The 17,582-nt window shown below is 42.8% G+C and overlaps 1 protein-coding gene across 1 annotated transcript; it reads left to right on the top strand.

Moving 5' to 3' along the window:
- Window positions 1-4,591: 4,591 nt before the first annotated feature.
- Window positions 4,592-16,237, top strand: LOC138960165 (prostasin-like). The gene is made up of 9 exons (XM_070331927.1): window positions 4,592-4,825; window positions 5,186-5,337; window positions 7,429-7,650; window positions 7,935-8,041; window positions 9,444-9,525; window positions 10,107-10,317; window positions 13,775-13,923; window positions 14,504-14,558; window positions 15,503-16,237. The coding sequence occupies exons 1-9, from the start codon at window positions 4,747-4,749 to the stop codon at window positions 15,673-15,675; spliced, it is 1,230 nt and encodes a 409-aa protein (XP_070188028.1). The 5' UTR covers window positions 4,592-4,746; the 3' UTR covers window positions 15,676-16,237.
- Window positions 16,238-17,582: the final 1,345 nt, after the last annotated feature.

Below are 17,582 nucleotides of genomic sequence, written 5' to 3'. Positions count from 1 at the left end.
TTGCTTAGTAATAACAAAACAAAAACCTTATACATAATTATTAATAAGTTTAGCAATAATAGAAGAAATAAATAATAAACAAATTATTATTATTGCACCGGGGGGGGGGGGGGGGGATGTTTAATCCTAGGGTCTTAAGGGAGGTCAACTACACATGTAAGGGAAGTTTAGCTAACAGGTCAGTCCACAAAATTACCGCCTACATGATTAGGGTGAGACTACCCACAGAGATATAGAGAAACTACCCCTAAGAGTTTTGTGTTTGGTCAGCAGCGCAGTGTTTTGTTGAGAAGTCACGTTGCCCTCAAACAAAGATTAAGTCCTAAAAGTGTCCACCTGTGTGTAGGTGAGAAGTCACACCGCCCCATTACTAATGCCCCGTAAATGTGTCCATCTCTAGGTAAAGACACCATGCGCCCACCCCCGCACTGTCTTCGAGCTTCCGTACGTGTGACGCAGATTGTGAATCATCCAAAGCTATCTCTGTCCAAATTTAAGCTCTTATGGGGTCGAACAGAGTTCTAAGAAAGTACAGAAGTGTAAGAATAGCTCTGTGTTTGTGTCAATAGTAATACATATCTTGTTTATAACAAGTTTTAAATTAGGTCTGCAGATTTGTTTTCTTTCCTTTTCTTCGGGTTGCTGTTTAGTTTGGAAGCTTCCACCTCCACTCTCTTCCCCTACTCCACCTCCACTCTCTCTCTTCCCCGACTCCACCTCCTCGTTTTCTCTTCCCCTACTCCACCTTCTCTTTCTCTCTTCCCCTACTCCACCTCTCTCTCTCTCTCTCTCTTCCCCTACTCCACCTCCTCTTTCTCTCTTCCCCTACTCCATCTCCTCGTTCTCTCTTCCCCTAATCCACCTCCTCGTTCTCTTTTCCCCTACTCCACCTCCTCTCTCTTCCCCTACTCCACCTCCTCTCTCTCTCTTCCCCTACTCCACCTCTCTTTCCCTACTCCACCTCCTCTCTCTCTTCCCCTACTCCACCTCCTCTTTCTCTCTTCCCCTACTCCACCTCCTCTTTCTCTCTTCCTCTACTCCACCTCCTCTCTCTCTTCCTCTACTCCACCTCCTCTTTCTCTCTTCCCCTACTCCACCTCCTCGTTCTCTCTTTCCCTACTCCACCTCCACTTTCTCTCTTCCCCTACTCCACCTCCACTTTCTCTCTTCCCCTACTCCACCTCCACTTTCTCTCTTCCCCTACTCCACCCCCTCTTTCTCTCTTCCCCTACTACACCTCCTCTTTTTCTCTTCCCCTACTCCACCTCCTCTCTCTCTCTTCCTCTACTCCACCTCCTCTTTCTCTCTTCCCCTACTCCACCTCCTCTTTCTCTCTTCCCCTACTCCACCTCCACTTTCTCTCTTCCCCTACTCCACCTCCTCTTTCTCTCTTCCCCTACTCCACCTCCTCTTTCTCTCTTCCCCTACCCCACCTCCTCTCTCTCTCTTCCCCTACTCCACCTCCTCTCTCTCTCTTCCCCTACTCCACCTCCTCTTTCTCTCTTCCCCTACTCCACCTCCTCTTTCTCTCTTCCCCTTACTCCACCTCCTCTCTCTCTCTTCCCCTACTCCACCTCCTCTCTCTCTCTTCCCCTACTCCACCTCCACTTTCTCTCTTCCCCTACTCCACCTCCACTTTCTCTCTTCCCCTACTCCACCTCCACTTTCTCTCTTCCCCTACTCCACCTCCTCTTTCTCTCTTCCCCTACTCCACCTCCACTTTCTCTCTTCCCCTACTCCACCTCCACTTTCTCTCTTCCCCTACTCCACCTCCACTTTCTCTCTTCCCCTACTCCACCTCCACTTTCTCTCTTCCCCTACTCCACCTCCTCTTTCTCTCTTCCCCTACTCCACCTCCACTTTCTCTCTTCCCCTACTCCACCTCCACTTTCTCTCTTCCCCTACTCCACCTCCACTTTCTCTCTTCCCCTACTCCACCTCCACTTTCTCTCTTCCCCTACTCCACCTCCTCTTTCTCTCTTCCCCTACTCCACCTCCACTTTCTCTCTTCCCCTACTCCACCTCCACTTTCTCTCTTCCCCTACTCCACCTCCACTTTCTCTCTTCCCCTACTCCACCTCCACTTTCTCTCTTCCCCTACTCCACCTCCTCTTTCTCTCTTCCTCTACTCCACCTCCTCTTTCTCTCTTCCCCTACTACACCTCCTCTTTTTCTCTTCCCCTACTCCACCTCCTCTTTCTCTCTTCCCCTACTCCACCTCCTCTTTCTCTCTTCCCCTACTCCACCTCCTCGTTCTCTCTTCCCCTACTCCAACGCCTCTTCTTTTGTTATTTCATGTGTGTATTTGGTTTGTTGTGTTTTTGTGTATGGGTTGTTGCTGTTATTCTATTTTATTTATTTCGATTTAGATTTTTCTTATTTTAAATCGACAACAGTGTTTTAGTAAGTGAAACTGAAAGACTATATATTACCACACAACGATTTCGAGCACTGATTTGCATGTTTCGGTTCACTGCAGTTTTATTATTCTGTAAATAAAGTAAATCGATTTAACAAACATATAAATGCTAAAAACAAGGATTGCTCAAGAAAAGTTTATTTTGCCTATTGAACCTTGTGTTTATTTACAATTGACCGCGTTCAAAAAGACCATAAAATGATAAATCTACAAAAATTTCATTTCAACAATCCTGTATTCATATAAACTTTCAGCAGGAAACACAACCCTTGGTAGTTTAAGAAGCAGCAACAAACTTACGGCTTGTGATGGTGTTTTTAAACAGTTTGTGGGCAATATTGCATGTTTGATGTCGTATGGGACATATTCGTACAGCGCTACACTGAGTAAAGTACCTTTCATATTGTACAATATCGGGCAAGCAACATTTTTCGATTCCTCTTTTCACAAGAGCAGTTTAATTTTGATTACAGAAGAATTTCAACAATGTTATTACCAGTGTATCATTTGCAACCGTAACCTCTACACTAAAAGAAACGGTACGCCGAAAAAGTTCAGTGTCCGTTTCTTTGCCTGGAATGGTGTAACAATCAAAGCACCTTTCGTTTTTCAACCGACTCTTTTGTGAAGTGAATTTTGCAAAATAGAAATTGATGACAGATAAACGATAGGCTGAAAGAAATGCGGCCCCCAGGATTTGCTTAGGAATGTCTCCATTGTTCGCTGACATAATACTTTCACCCGTTCATCATCATTTCTTTGGCGTTTGCGGTTTGGTAAATCTACGAAAGTTTGGAATTTGGTATTGTAGACTGGTAATAGTGTCATCTGTCATGTCAAAATGTTTATAATTACTGACATTCCAGAGAAATGCTTGTGTATTTGCGTCGACTGAGTGCGGTACTTTAAGTTTTCTTTTTCAGGCTTTGCGCACGTACACCAGTGATACGCATGCGCACATGGAAAAACTTATACACGTTATCACTCACGTCTACTCTTCTAGTGTTTGTTTGTTGTTGTTGTTGTTTGTTGTTTGTTGTTGTTTGTTGTTGTTGTTGTTGTTGTTGTTGTTGTTGGTTTGTTGGTTTGTTGTTGTTGGGGTGTTTTTGTCAAAAAAGCATTCGCTTGTTCAGTTGGTAAAACATATACGTGTAATATTTTCATCAGAACCAATGCATTTTAATCCTACATTACACAAGATACATACATGTAATTTTATTTGCTACGATTGTTTCAAGCTTCTTACGGCGATCGACGTTTGCTTATTTCAGTTCAATAATAATAGTTTGTTTATTATTCATTTATTCTAGTATTGCTAAATTTATTAATATATTAAAAAAAATTGTTGTTATTACTGATCAAATTTTGTTTTCTTGCTTTAGATTAGTTTTCTTCTTCTATTTGTAATGTTAGATTAAAAACATGCACTTGTGCAGTTGGGAATACATGTTCGTGTAAGATTTTCATCAGAATCGCTGCATTCTAATCTTAAATGATACAAGATACATATATGTAACAGCACGGCTCACCATCTTAGATTTAGTCAGGCTTTAACATGGGATAAGACCATCCTCCACTTGTAAACATACCACAAATCAACACCCTGACTGCTTGCTGTGGTTACTGAGTTGGCATTTTTTTTATTTATATATATCAATTTCCCAATTACGAAATTAATTTATAAAAAACATCCCATTGTGGACAGAGAGTCCCCATGCTGTTAATTCTTGGTAGAAAACCAAGTGGAGGGATGGTCTTATCCTGTGTAAATTCCTGGCCAGCTTAAAAAAAAAAAAGTATAAAAGTGTGCCTGTACGCAATCAATATCTTTATGATCGGGTGTTCCGCAGATAATTAACAAAGTTTGTCAATGAGCTTATTCATTTTGACATCAGGTGGTTTTCTTCGCCCGCTCCACGAAGCTAGCTGCCACTGAGGTACCGGTAAAATCAAGACTTGGTGACCCTCTAATTTACATATTCAAAATACGAAGACACGGAGCCACGCGCGTGATAATATCGCTTGCTTTGCGAAGGTGTGTCCTGTAATCTACCGAAAACAGCCAATAGCTGTCAAGGTCAATCAAAATCGCAAATGGCGTATAGTTTTTATCAGGTCTACAGGAAGTATTAAAGGTGGGGACATTTGCAGCACGATCGCAGAAAACGAGATTCAAGCCATAAAGTTAAAGCATTTATAAACGAAGGAGCTGCAAGAAATTAAGAACATCTGTAAAAGGCTGAACAAAGAGGACAAAGGGAGATTTAAAATATTTAAAGGTAAAGAACACGTGAAAAAAGTACGTAAAAAATCCGTGTCCTGCCAACATGAAGGCGAATATTTCATCTGCAGTGCTGTCAGTGCTTGTTATACTTGGAATGATTTCCGCAAAATGTTTTGCAGAAGGTAATGTATTTTTTTCTTTACTTTCTTGGTGTTCTTTTTCTTCTTTTTCTATGTTTCTATATTTCTGTTTTCTATATTTATATATAGTCTAATTCTGTGTCCTTTTTTTTTGGGGGGGGGGGGGTGGAAATTACATTTGTATTCATTTCTAAATAGTACAAAAATACAGAATATAGTAATAACCATGCCAATGTTTTAAAGAAAGTTTTGAATTTACAATAACACATCTCAGCGTATAATTATGTGGAATGCTGTTGGATTGTTTTTATCGTGACCCCCCCTCTCTCTTTTTTGTCTCTCTCTCTCTCTCTTTCACTCTCTCTCTCTCTCGTTATGTCTTTTCTTTTTTCTTTTATACAGATTCCGAGGTCCAAAACCTGAATCCGCACAGAATCAACAACAGACTTAACCGTCTTCACAGAAACAGCGGCAACGGCAACAGCAACAATGACCACAGAAACGACATACATCAAGGCCGCTTTCATTCTAACTTGAACAAAATCTTTGCTAACGTAAGTTTTGGTACAAGCAGGTGCATTTATGTTGTTATTGTTTTTAGCCCCAGTCCCACGGCGAAGGCGTTTCAGATTAAAGCACGTAAATGACATGTGAATAAGTCTGTTTCATAAATGATAATTAAGCATACATATAAGTTCAGACATATGTAATGATCTTATCTAATTATTATGTACATCTGGTTCAGAACATTTCAATGACTTCTCTCGAAGATGAGTATTAGCTGTGATTCAAAACCTGACAATGTGAACCGCGATAGATGATTACAGTAATAAACTCACTGATACACGTGAACACACGCAGTCCACTAGGTTGCTTAGTTAAAGTGCACGGCTTGTGGTTTGGTTTTAGCTTTAATTGTAATTTCGCTGTAACTGTTGGAAAGTGTGTCCTGTTGAACGTGTCGGTAATATAACTGTGAAGCGAAATTCGGGGTTTTGTTGTCACGCAGTGTTGATTGATTGATGGATGGATAGCATCCTGACCTCAGGTCAAAATGAGTTCGGCTCATTCTCTCCCTGACAGGATGACTTGAGTCATTTTGAACTCAAAGCCATGACGTTCCCTTGTGTAGGGAACGTCATGGCTTTGAGTTCAAAATGGCCTTGAGTTTTGATAGATTCGCGTAGGACTGCAGCGTCCGGTCAGGGAGAGAATGAGCCGAACTCATTTTGACCTGAGTTCAGGATGGGATGGATAGATGGATTCATTCATTCATTCATTTACTCATTCACTGTGTTTTGATTGATTGATTTATCAGTTGTTAGCTGACCAGAACAGGATAGGACAATATGTTGCAATAGTTGTGCAAAATTGCCATGTGATTAAAGCAGATTAGCTATATATTAGGAATTTAATATGGCATTTTCCCTTCATTCTTCTAGTTTAATTTTTGTTCACACCAAGCCCGTGATATTTAATATGAAATTTCTCTTATGAGATAATAAAGTATTATTGAATTGAATTTAGCACAGAAAACATTGAAGTCAACCGCGACAGTTTCATTGAGGTCAGTCGAAATCAAACACGCCATACTGACAAAATGGTTGCAATATGAGGAGATATTCGTGTACACTACATTGGGGTGTGCACGTTAAAGATGCCACGATTGACAAAAGGGTCTTTCCTGGCAAAATTGTATAGGCATAGATAAAAAAAAAATGTCCACCAAAATACCCGTGTGACTAGGAATAATAGGCCGTGAAAAGTAGGATATGCGCCGAAATGGCTGCGATCTGCTGGTCGATGTGAATGCGTGATGTATTGTGTAACTGAAAAAATTCCATCTCACACGGCAAAAATAGATCCCTGCGCCTTGAGTCCGAGTCTGGGGATACGCGCGCGATATAAGACTTCATATACAGTGGTCGCCGCTTTATAAAGCCACTTCTGGACCGACGAACAATGGCTTTAATAAGCGGCGGATTTATTAACCGGCGGTCCAGGAATACGTCATTTTCGAAAGAAAAAAATCTTCTCTTTTGTTTACGTCACTCAGTCACTTTCTTTCGTCATTTACACTTGTTTGAATCTAAACAAAACTTCACGAAGGATGTTGAATTTTTGTTTTAATTATGTACATGTACGTGTACTTTGATCACTTCGGTACATCAATAATTTCACTGTCACCGTCACGAATCATTACTCGGCAGAGAAGAACGATTGTATGAGTATTTGTTTGTTGGTCGTCTTCCACAAGATAATGTGAGTTTTAGTCAAAAACTACGTGATTTCTCTGAGAAAACTGGCTTTAATAAGCGGCGAGTTGGGTTTATTAACCGGCTTTTTCTAATACATAAGATATAGTGATAAATCCGGACCGTCTGAAATCGGCTTTTATAAGCGGCTGGCTCTATTAACTGCGGTTTTATTAAGCGGCGTCCACTGTAATAATATTCAATCATCCATAAGGATGATGGTAAACGTTAAACCGTGACCAATACATTCTTACTTAGCAGTTTAGCGTTAGTGTAGCGCACTAACAAGGCATCTTTACGTCCTCACAGAAAATTGTCCTATTAGGGACATGAGTTGGTGATATGGGTAGCGCACCACGCTTTACAACGGGTTTTATTTTGTCCATCCAGCTCCCAACAGTCAACTCTCCGCCAATCACAGAGGCCCTAGCCCCGCCCCACAACAAGGAATCGCAACGCGTGACGTCATGGGAGGAGTGGCTTCGCACGTGGGTAGCCAATCAGCAGAGCTGTGGGTACCCTGGCACCGCCCCCTCCTTGCAGGACCTAAGGATTGCCACTCGACCTGGGGATACTCACAGCTATGGGGAGCTGGGGAATTATCCATGGATGGTGAGTAACGTGGGGGATGGAGATCAGGGGATGTAATGGGAAGGGCTGGTGAGGAACTGTCACGGTTTTTTGTTTAGATTTTTTTTTTTTTTAATGTTTGTAACACTGTTCACTTCTTTGGAAAAATTTTACAGAATGAACTCACTTGTGGAATAAAAGAAAATCCCTTTGACAGCCACTGCTGGCCTCAGTGGCGGGTACTTTTTCACTGTGTAGTTATTCCTGTGTGAGGTATTCGAGCGCATGTGTGATATTAAATAACCAGAATGTCCCTTTCTCCCCAGGCCAGCCTAAAAGTGAGTTTTCCCGGTATGCAGCCCAGACATTGGTGTGGAGGCGCCCTCATCTCTGACCAGTGGGTCGTCACTGCTGCCCACTGTCTCTTTGCTATGTGAGTACATGTTGAATCAAAGGCAGTTAATGTCTTCTGTGCGAGTTTCTTGTACAATTCCTCAGATAAGTTTATTATCTGTATCATACGTGTCCACTCAAACGACCGCTGGTCGCAGTACAGTAAATTTAACGTTTTGTTTTGTTTTAAACGTTCCAATAACAAACCATTTTTTTTATATTTAGTCAAGTTTTGACTAAATGTTTTAACATAGAGACGAGGGTCGTGGTGTGTGTGTGTGTGTGTGTGTGTGTGTGTGTGTGTGTGTGTGTGTGTGTGTGTGTGTGTGTGTGTGTGTGTGTGTGTGTGTGTGTGTGTCTGTCTGTTTGTGCGTGTGTGTGTGTAGAGCGATTCAGACCAAACTCCTGGACCGATCTTTATGAAATTTGACATGAGAGTTCCTGGGAATGATATCCCCGGATTTTTTTTCTTTTTTTGATAAATACATTTGATGACGTCATATCCGGCTTTTTGTAAAAGTTGAAGCGGCACTGTCACCGTCACCCTCATTTTTCAATCAAATTTTGGCCAAGCAATCTTCGAGGAAGGCCGGACTTCGGTATTGCATTTCAGCATGAAGGCTTAAAAATTAATTGATAACTTCGGTCATTAAAAATCTGAAAATTGTAATTAAAATTATTTTTTTATAAAACGATCCAAAATTACTTTTATTTTATTCTTTATCATGTTCTGATTCCAAAAACATATAGATATGTTATATTCGGATTAAAAACAAGCTCTGAAAATTAAAAATATAAAAATTTTGATTAAAATTAAATTTCCGAAATCGTTTTAAAAACAACTTCATCTTATTACTTGTCGGTTCCTGATTCCAAAAACATATAGATATGATATGTTTGGATTAAAAACACGCTCAAAAAGTTAAAACGAAGAGAGATACAGTAAAGCGTGCTATGCAGCGCAGCGCAACCGCTACGTGCAGCGCTGAACAGGCTCGTCACTTTCACTGCCTTTTGCACTAGCGGCGGACTACGGTCATTGTGAAAAAATGCAGTGCGTTCAGTTTCATTCTGTGAGTTCCACAGCTTGACTAAATGTAGTAATTTCGCCTTACGCGACTTGTTTTATATTCTGTTGTGTAATTTAGGACAGAGGATAAATGTTTATCTCCTTCTAATCATGATGAAGCTTGGTGATCTCGGCTGACTAATATTTACGTATGATCGATACTGACGGTCTTACTGCCTCAGTTTCCGACATGTCAAAATCATGTCTTACTTTGGTTATATCCTATTCCTCTTCAACGTTTTGATGTTTGTTTGTTTCGTTCTTTCTTTCCTGTCGGCTCTACACTCAAATTTAACTGAAGGATTTTCATTTTCCATTTCATCAAACTGGATAGTTGATAAATTGTAGCTGTTTCCGACATTTCCTGTTTCAGCCCACCTCCTTTGTGGGGAGAAAAGGCTTGGACTGTCACCCTGGGGGCGCTAAACATCAGTGGCCACAACGTAACAGAACAGGTAGGCCTGTAAAGTCATTCTTTTTTTTTAATACCCAGAAAGACAGGCAGAACACTGACTGGCTGCTGGTTGCAAAAAAGCCGTCTTGAGTTGTTGAAAACGTAATTTGAAGTAGAGAGTCTTATGATGAAATGTGATGATTTCTTTCTTTCTTTCGTGTTTAACGTCGTTTTCAACCACGAAGGTTATATCGCGACAGAATGTGATGATTGAAGCAGTGACCTTTTTCCAAGTCTTATGAAGCATTAACTAGGAAGGGTGTGTGTGGGGGGGGGGGGGGGGGGGTGGGGGTGGTGGTGAATGGGAGACATTTTGTGTTTGGTTTTCTTTTGTGAAAAAGTAAATGTTGACAGGAGAGCTTTATAATGCTACATTTCCGCTGCAATGGACTTTTCACTTTTTAATCCGAAAGAATTGGGTTGAGGGTAGGGAAGGATGAGTGTGAGGAGGAAGAATTTTCTTTTTAAATACCCTTTAATTCAGTATCAAACGTATACCCTTTAATTCAGTATCTGCTCTTAAACTACTGAAATATCCAGAAACTTCCCTCAAATTCAAGAGCTCTCCTTCCGACATTGCAGGATTTCAAGGTGAACCGGATCATGGTACACCCCCAATTTAGAGAGCAGATGTTGTTAACGGGAGAACCTTCAGATCATGACATCGCCCTGGTGAAACTGTCCGGACCTGCCGAGGTGAACCCGTGGGTGAGGCCCGTGTGCTTGCCTCAACCCAACGAGGAGCCAAAAAAGCATGAAAGATGCGTCGTCACAGGATGGGGATTTTCTGCAGGTGAATTTGTTGTTGTTAGTGGTTGGGGGGGGGGGGGGGAGGTGGTGCGTGTTGGAGGTGGTGGTGGCCAGTGGTGGCCGGTTGGGAGTTTTGTTTTGCGTATTAGAGACAAATTCCTGGGTACCCGGCCCAGGGCAATTAAATATTCTGTATGCATGTGACACAAAGAGCGAGAAACAGAGAAACCGACATAAGACGGAAATAGTCAGTGTTAGTACTGTTAGTCTTGATCTTGATCTTGATGGATTACGCTGCTGGGTACCAGAAGACTGGCGTAAATGCAGCGGGGGAGAGTGCGGCAGCCTAATGGTGGTGTACGGCTGCTAGCTTGGCTTTAAAGATGCCAATGCTTTTGGAGGTTACAGTATTGTCCTCAAGTAGATTCCAGTCTTGTGCCGTCTTCACAAAAAAGGAGTTCCTAAACTGATCAGTGCGGCCTTGGGGCACTGAATAGGGTCTAGAATTGTTTCTTGAATACTGTGAGACGATGTTGGATGTGTGATGGTCAGAGTGTCTCACTGGCCTGATTTTACGGCCTTGCTTCTGCTCAGTTAAGAACTGGTGTGATGGTAGTGCCGGTACCAGCCCCTCAACCACCCTATAGAAGAACGTCAGACGGAGTTGTTGACGTCGCTGTTGCAGAGGTTGGAGTCCAGTTTTCTCTAGGAGTCTGGTGACGCTGCCGGGGGTCGACGACCTGAAGTCGCCTGTGATAAACCTTGATGCTTTGCGTTGTACGCGTTCGATGCAGTCAATGTCTTTCTTCAGGTAGGGGTCCCAGACAACCGCCCCATACTCCAGGAGGGGACGCACAAGGGAGAGGTAGGCCTGCTGACGGCAACGAGGCGGGCAGCGTTGGAGGTTGCGGCGAAGGAAGCCAAGGGTGCAGTTAGCTTTTTTAGTGATAGAAGAAATGTGGGGGCTCCATTTCATGTCGTCTGAGAGGAGAATGCCAAGGTAGGGTGTGGATCTAACGTTTTGGAGGATGCTGTTGTCCAGTTGGTAGTAGAAGTCAGAGGATTTGTTTATACTGAGGATATAGCATTTAGAGGCGTTGAAGCGCATGCCCCAGGTAACCGCCCATTCTTCGAGGTGTCTGAGGTCTTGTTGCAGGGATTGGTGGTCCGTGAAGGAGTTTATTTCCCTATAGAGCAGGCAGTCGTCGGCGAACAAGCGGACGTGGGACGATACGGAGGCTGGCAGGTCGTTAATATGGACAAGGAAGAGTAGTGGGCCGAGCACCGTCCCCTGCGGGACGCCAGAGTCTACTGTAGTTGATTCGGATGAAGTACCCTCGAGTACAACTTTCATGGAGCGCTTAGTGAGGAACGACGTGAGCCAGTTGAGTAGGGGGCCGTTTATGCCATAACAGGAGAGTTTGTGGAGAAGGTGGGGGTGGGGAACAGTGTCGAACGCTTTAGAAAAATCAAGCACAGCGACATCTACTTGTTTTCTTTGGTCGAAGGAGGTCAAGAGGTCGTGGGTTGTGGTGAGAAGTTGGGTTTCGCACGAGAATCCAGAACGGAAACCATGGTTTAGATGCGTGAGGATGTTATGCGAGTCGAGATGTGTGAAGATGTGGCGGCATATAATATGTTCTAGGAGTTTGCAAGGGATGGAAGTGAGGGAGATGGGACGGTAGTTCGCGGGGAGGTGGCGATCACCCTTTTTGAATACACAGGAGATGTTGGCCTGGAGCCAGTCGGAAGGGAGAGAACCGCTATCCAGGGATCTCTGGAAGATTGCACGGAGAGCAGGAGCAATCTGGTCGGCGCAGGTCTTTAGGACCAGGTTGGGTATGCTGTCGGGGCCTGGGGCTTTGGCGGGGTTGAGGTCACGTAGCAGTTTAGCTACTCCAGCTGTGGTCACTTCAATCTGCTCTATGGGACTGACGGCGGGGGGTGGGGGAGGGGGGGGGGGTGAAGTTAGCACTCTTTGTGAATACTGATTTGAACTGGTCGAGGAGAAGTTTAGCTTTCCCTACGCTATCGTTTATAAGTTTGCCCTTGTGTTTTAAGGGGGAAACGCCGGTGTTGTCCTGTCGGCGGGACTTAATGAAGTTCCAAAAGGGTTTTGTGTTGTTGCTGGACAGGCCTGCTTGGATCTTATCGTTTATGTAGCTCCACTCAGCGCGACGCATAGCGCGTTTACAGATTTTTTGGAAGTTTCTATACTCCGTCCAGATCTTGCTATGCTTGGCTCGCTTGAAGAGTCGTTGTTTCCTGCGGAGCATCCGCTTAAGGGATGCACTAAGCCAGGGGAGTGAGGAACGGTTCTTAGCGATGGTGGAAGGGATGTAGCTGTCGACAGAGGCCAAGAGAGACGATTTGAAAAGGTTCCAAAGATCTTCGGCGTTGGTGCCATTGTTGTACTTGTTGACAATGGTAGTCGCTGCGGACTCAAGGTCACCCTTCAGTTGGTCCCATTTGGCGTCCTTGAACTTGTAGAACTTACGCTTGGTAGGGGGGGCGATGTGGGACTTTACATCAAAGTCAGAGACTACAATGTCGTGATCAGCGAGGCCTGGAATTAGGCTAGTGGTCTTTAGGAGGGAGGGGTTTGATGTGAATACAAGGTCCAAGATGCTGGGGCCCCGTGTGGGTTTTGTCTGGGTTTGGGTCAGGAGCTCAGCACAGGTGACATCTGCGAGGGACTGTTGGACCGCCCTATCGCTAGCACCGGGGGGGACGGTGTTATTGTCCCAGTCTATATCTGGACAATTGAAGTCACCCGAGATTATCACATGTGGTGAACGCCTGCCGTTGTCCGACAAGAGATTCAGGGATTTCTGTAGTTCCTTTACGTCGTTTGCATTTCGGTGTGGCATGTAGAAAGTACCTATGAAGAGGTCTTTGGTGTTGTGTAACTTGAGTTTAACCCACTCAAGTTCGCAGTCTGTGACTAGGTCAACCTGTTCGACGGCTGTAATGTCTTTACGGACAAGCGTGAAGACGCCCCCGCCCAGGGAGGACCGGTCATTCCTAAAGGTAGTGTAGTCGTCTGGGAAGATCTCAGATGACTTGATGCAGTCAGACGAGGGAGATTTACCTGGCTCAACGCCCTTTAGCCAGGACTCTGTTGCACATACAACGTCAGGTTTCACATAGTCCAATAAAGCCTTAAGCTCAGATTGTTTACCTATAATACTTTGACAGTTTACAGTGTGTGTGCCAGTGTGTGTGAGTGTGTACTTCGTTTGTGTGTGTATATGTGTGTGCGTGCGTGCGGGCCGGGTGCGTGACTGTGTGTGTGTGTGTGTGTGTGTGCGAGAGAAAGAGAGAGAGAAAGAGAGAGGGAGAGAGAGAGTTCTGGGTGTACGCACGCGTGTCGGTGTAGGCATGATTGCGTGTTTGCACAGTGCTGTCATCTAAACTATATTCACATCATTATTCAGTCAGCGACGCGGCTTTCTCAATTTACATCAATAATAGCAATGTGTCCAATATTTTGCTTACAGAACAGAACAAGACGTCAGACATTCTGAAGCAAGCCGTGGTACCCATCATGGACTTTGAAATGTGCAAGGACCTGGAAGGCTATGATAAATGGCTGACTCTCAACATGCTGTGCGCTGGATACTGGAATGGTGGTGTCGATGCTTGCAGGGTTAGTTATTAGACATTGGGATTCTGAAACTTCCATTTTTTCTGAATTACAAATAGTGCGCAGGGGGGGGGGGGGGGGGGGTCCTGGTCTACTGTACCTTAATGTAATTGCTGAATTCGAAAAACAGAACAAAAAACCCGATAACAAAAACCTTCGGCTGGGGTTTTCAAAATAAACAGAAAGTCGTAAATTTACGTAGCGAGAAATCTTATGTTTGGTTATCTTCTAAGAATCAAATCACATGTAAAGGGGCAGAGGAGAGTTTGATACACTTTAATTCCCAGCTTTAGTATTGATCAGAAGCAAATCCAGATGTTTTCCACTAGGTGTACTAGTTCAAAGCAAGGACAATTAACATCATTTCCAGTGGATCCATATTATCACTGTCAAAAATGGAACAGGTCTATTTTCTTTTCATACAGAAGTTGTTCATTTATAGCTTTTCTAATTTGTTGTTGATTTTAACTTGACAAGGGAAACTTAGCATACTGAATCTGAATGTAAAATAAAACTGTTTACTGCATACGGTAAAGGAATAAATGGCCTTCCTAGAAATATAGTCATTCGTTCCTATTTCCAGTTTGACAGTGGCGGCCCATTGCAGTGCCGGTACGGAGACCAGTTTGTTCTGACAGGTAATGAATCACAGCATTAACACACACACACTTGCACCTCAATCTCTATCTGCAGTCTGCACTTCAAGCATAGTTCTTTGCGATAAGCATGTCACGAGTAATAATCAGTCACATTGTACCCTTTGTAACTGAAACACACACAATGATGACACCTCCCCCCCCCCCCCCCCACCCCCCCCCCCTCTTTTTAAAGGTGGTCGTCTACATTTTTGCTTTTTTTCAAGAATCTTATGGTTAGATTTCGCTAAAAAGTTATGTCAGATGATGAATGAACCATGGGGAAAAAAGTTATAGAAAAAAGATTTTATTTTTAGGTAGCGTGACTCACGCTTCCAATATTTTGTTTTCCGTTTGCTGAGAACATGTGCTTTGCCTAAAAATACTGACCAATCAAATTCATATCACTATGCTTATAGCCACGCCCAAACAAGTGCAGCAACAGTTTGACACTGGAGCGCTGTCCACGCTTTTTTTTAAACGCACGAAATGCACGTGATTTGAGAGGAGTTTTGCGCTTGGCATTTTCCAAATAAGGATATCTTACTATGAGTACTACGCTGGAATACTACAATGAATTTTCAAACGGCTACACTGGCTTCGGCTTTCCTGATCGAAAGGGGGTGTATTGTTGATATTTGTAGATAATAGACTCTGCATTTTAATGGTCAAATGGCGATTTCGGTATAAAAATGTAGACAAGGACCTTTAAGACCCTTTTCTGTTCATAATGCCTGTAAATGTACATTGTACCTCCATTTAACGATCCCGAATAGCAAATAGGTCGAAAGAAGGGGACGTCAAAACACAACCAACCGACCTTCAAGACTCCATTTCTTGAAGTACCCGATTTTTCAGATTTTTGGTTGTTTAAAAAGAGTGCTCCTATGTATAAAAGAGCGACCGAGGAACATATTTTTATCAGAATTATGTTAATATTCTGGCAGGTGTGGTATCGTGGGGAGACAAGAACGGCCAGAGGTGTGCTCAGCCCAAGAGGCCAGGTGTGTACACAAAGGCAAGTGCTCACGTCACCTGGATACAGGAAACCATCTACGCGGACTACGCAGGCCTTCCCCAGATCACATGGGATAAGATCGTCCCCAGACCGTACAGATGAATCATGATGGATGAGGCTCTGATCCTGCTGTACGACGCTGGATGAATATGGAGAGTGAATCCCGAGTTAATAATTTGTATCTGTGTTGTTAAGTTCTGTTATTGCATGGTTATGATTTTGAAGAATACAATATTATGGGATTTGTAATCCATCTTAGCTATATTTTTTTTCATTTGGAAATTTGGGAATCGGGGGATTTAATCAGACGGTGGTGGGGCTCGCCTTCAGAAGAAAACAACACCCACAAGGACCCAACAAAGGGACTTGAAGCATCACAACGGACGAAATTTGGTCACATCAATGTATTATGAAGAGCAATGGTCAAAGCCAATTGTGCCATTTACCTATGCACAGACTAACAAATCAGACATGCTCATGAGCATTAATATTTACTGACCGATCGCGATCATCATCTCCTGTAGTTCCAACGTAAAAGTTATGTACTGACCTGCTCACACGAATTTGTTTAATCCTGTAGGAAGGTTTATGACTTCTTTATGGACAAAGTAATAATCCTGTAGGAAGGTTTATGACTTCTTTATGGACAAAGTAACTGCATGTCTAACAATTTGTTTAATCCTGTAGGAAGGTTTATGACTTCTTTATGGACAAAGTAACTGCATGTCTAACAATTTGTTTAATCCTGTAGGAAGGTTTATGACTTCTTTATGGACAAAGTAACTGCATGTCTAACAAGCATTACGGCAATGACTATTTAAGGAAAATAACTAACTGTGAATGATCACCACATTACACTAGTACAAGTACAAGTAGTTTAGTATGCTTGTTTTCTGGTGGGGTTTTTCTTTTCTTTTTCCTTTTAACAATGTCCATCTGATCTACTGTGGGTCCTCCCGTATTGTACTTGATTTACAACGTACATGACAACAAACATCCACTGTTTGAGATGTAATGTTCACTTTCCAAGAGAACAGCAACTTTGTAAATATTTGAAAAATCAACGATCCACAGCATGTGGTGATTTGGGACAAAAGAAGCGAAAACATTTCAATCTTCTCCGAAAGACCTTATTTGACCTTATGTACACTGTTTGAATGTCTTCATGAACAAAACAAAAATCACCAACAAGTTTACAGAATGTTTCAATCAAATCTCATATCATTCTTAATTAATGTGCTAGCCTTTATAAACCAATCTTCTCAGAGTATGTTTGCACGATTCCAGCAATTTATTCACTGTACAGTCAAACCATGCCTAATCTAGCATGAACCCAGTGTGGGGTTTTAAAGGAGCTGAATATTTGTCTTCTTTGAAAACAGGTTTGCTCATGGCATTTCTTGTTGATGGAACAATGAGGTCACAAGGCAAACACCTGTAATGTTATCTGTGTCAGATGGTGCTGAATTGCTGAGATTTTACTTTTATCTATATTTTGATGGAAATAAACTTTTGGTGGCCATTTTTATTGTGCTTGATTTCCTATCAGCTGTAGCAACAGCAACAGCAACAATAACAACAACCAACCCGCCAAACACAAACAAAACTGCAAAGAGCATCATTTTCTTGATTGTCTTTAATTTTAGAAACGAGCCGCATGCATAAAACATTCAATGTTTTCCTGTTTCAATGAAAAGTCTTTCTCAATTAACTGGTCTCTGTGTGCAATGTGATGTGTACCTTCCAGCTGTCTTTCCTTCTAGTTCTCTCTCTCTCTCACTGACAATCATTATTTCCCAACAAAGACTGATTTCATTCATTTCAATGCGGATCATGCCTTGTTCACCAGTTTCTTCTGGGACTCACCTAATTCCTTTTCAAGCACAGATCAAAGTCTCACTAAGCATTTGACCTGGAGTCTGACCCCACCGCTCTAGCTATCTCCCCTTCAACCCTCCTCCCCCCAAACCTTCAACGGTACCGACAAAGGTGTCGTAAACTTCTTGAGA

The sequence above is a fragment of the Littorina saxatilis genome, linkage group LG2 (assembly GCF_037325665.1).
Source record: "Littorina saxatilis isolate snail1 linkage group LG2, US_GU_Lsax_2.0, whole genome shotgun sequence".
In the NCBI taxonomy this organism is placed as follows: Eukaryota; Metazoa; Mollusca; class Gastropoda; order Littorinimorpha; family Littorinidae; genus Littorina; species Littorina saxatilis.
The sequence above is the reverse complement of the archived record's forward strand: the minus strand, read 5'-3'. Positions and strand labels throughout refer to the sequence as shown.

Coding starts and splice junctions, on each gene's coding strand:
- LOC138960165 (XM_070331927.1), top strand. CDS start 4,747: ATGAAGGCGAATATTTCATCTGCAGTGCTGTCAGTGCTTGTTATACTT. Junction 7,651..7,934: donor TGGGGAATTATCCATGGATG/GTGAGTAACGTG, acceptor CTTTCTCCCCAG/GCCAGCCTAAAAGTGAGTTT. Junction 8,042..9,443: donor GCCCACTGTCTCTTTGCTAT/GTGAGTACATGT, acceptor TTCCTGTTTCAG/CCCACCTCCTTTGTGGGGAG.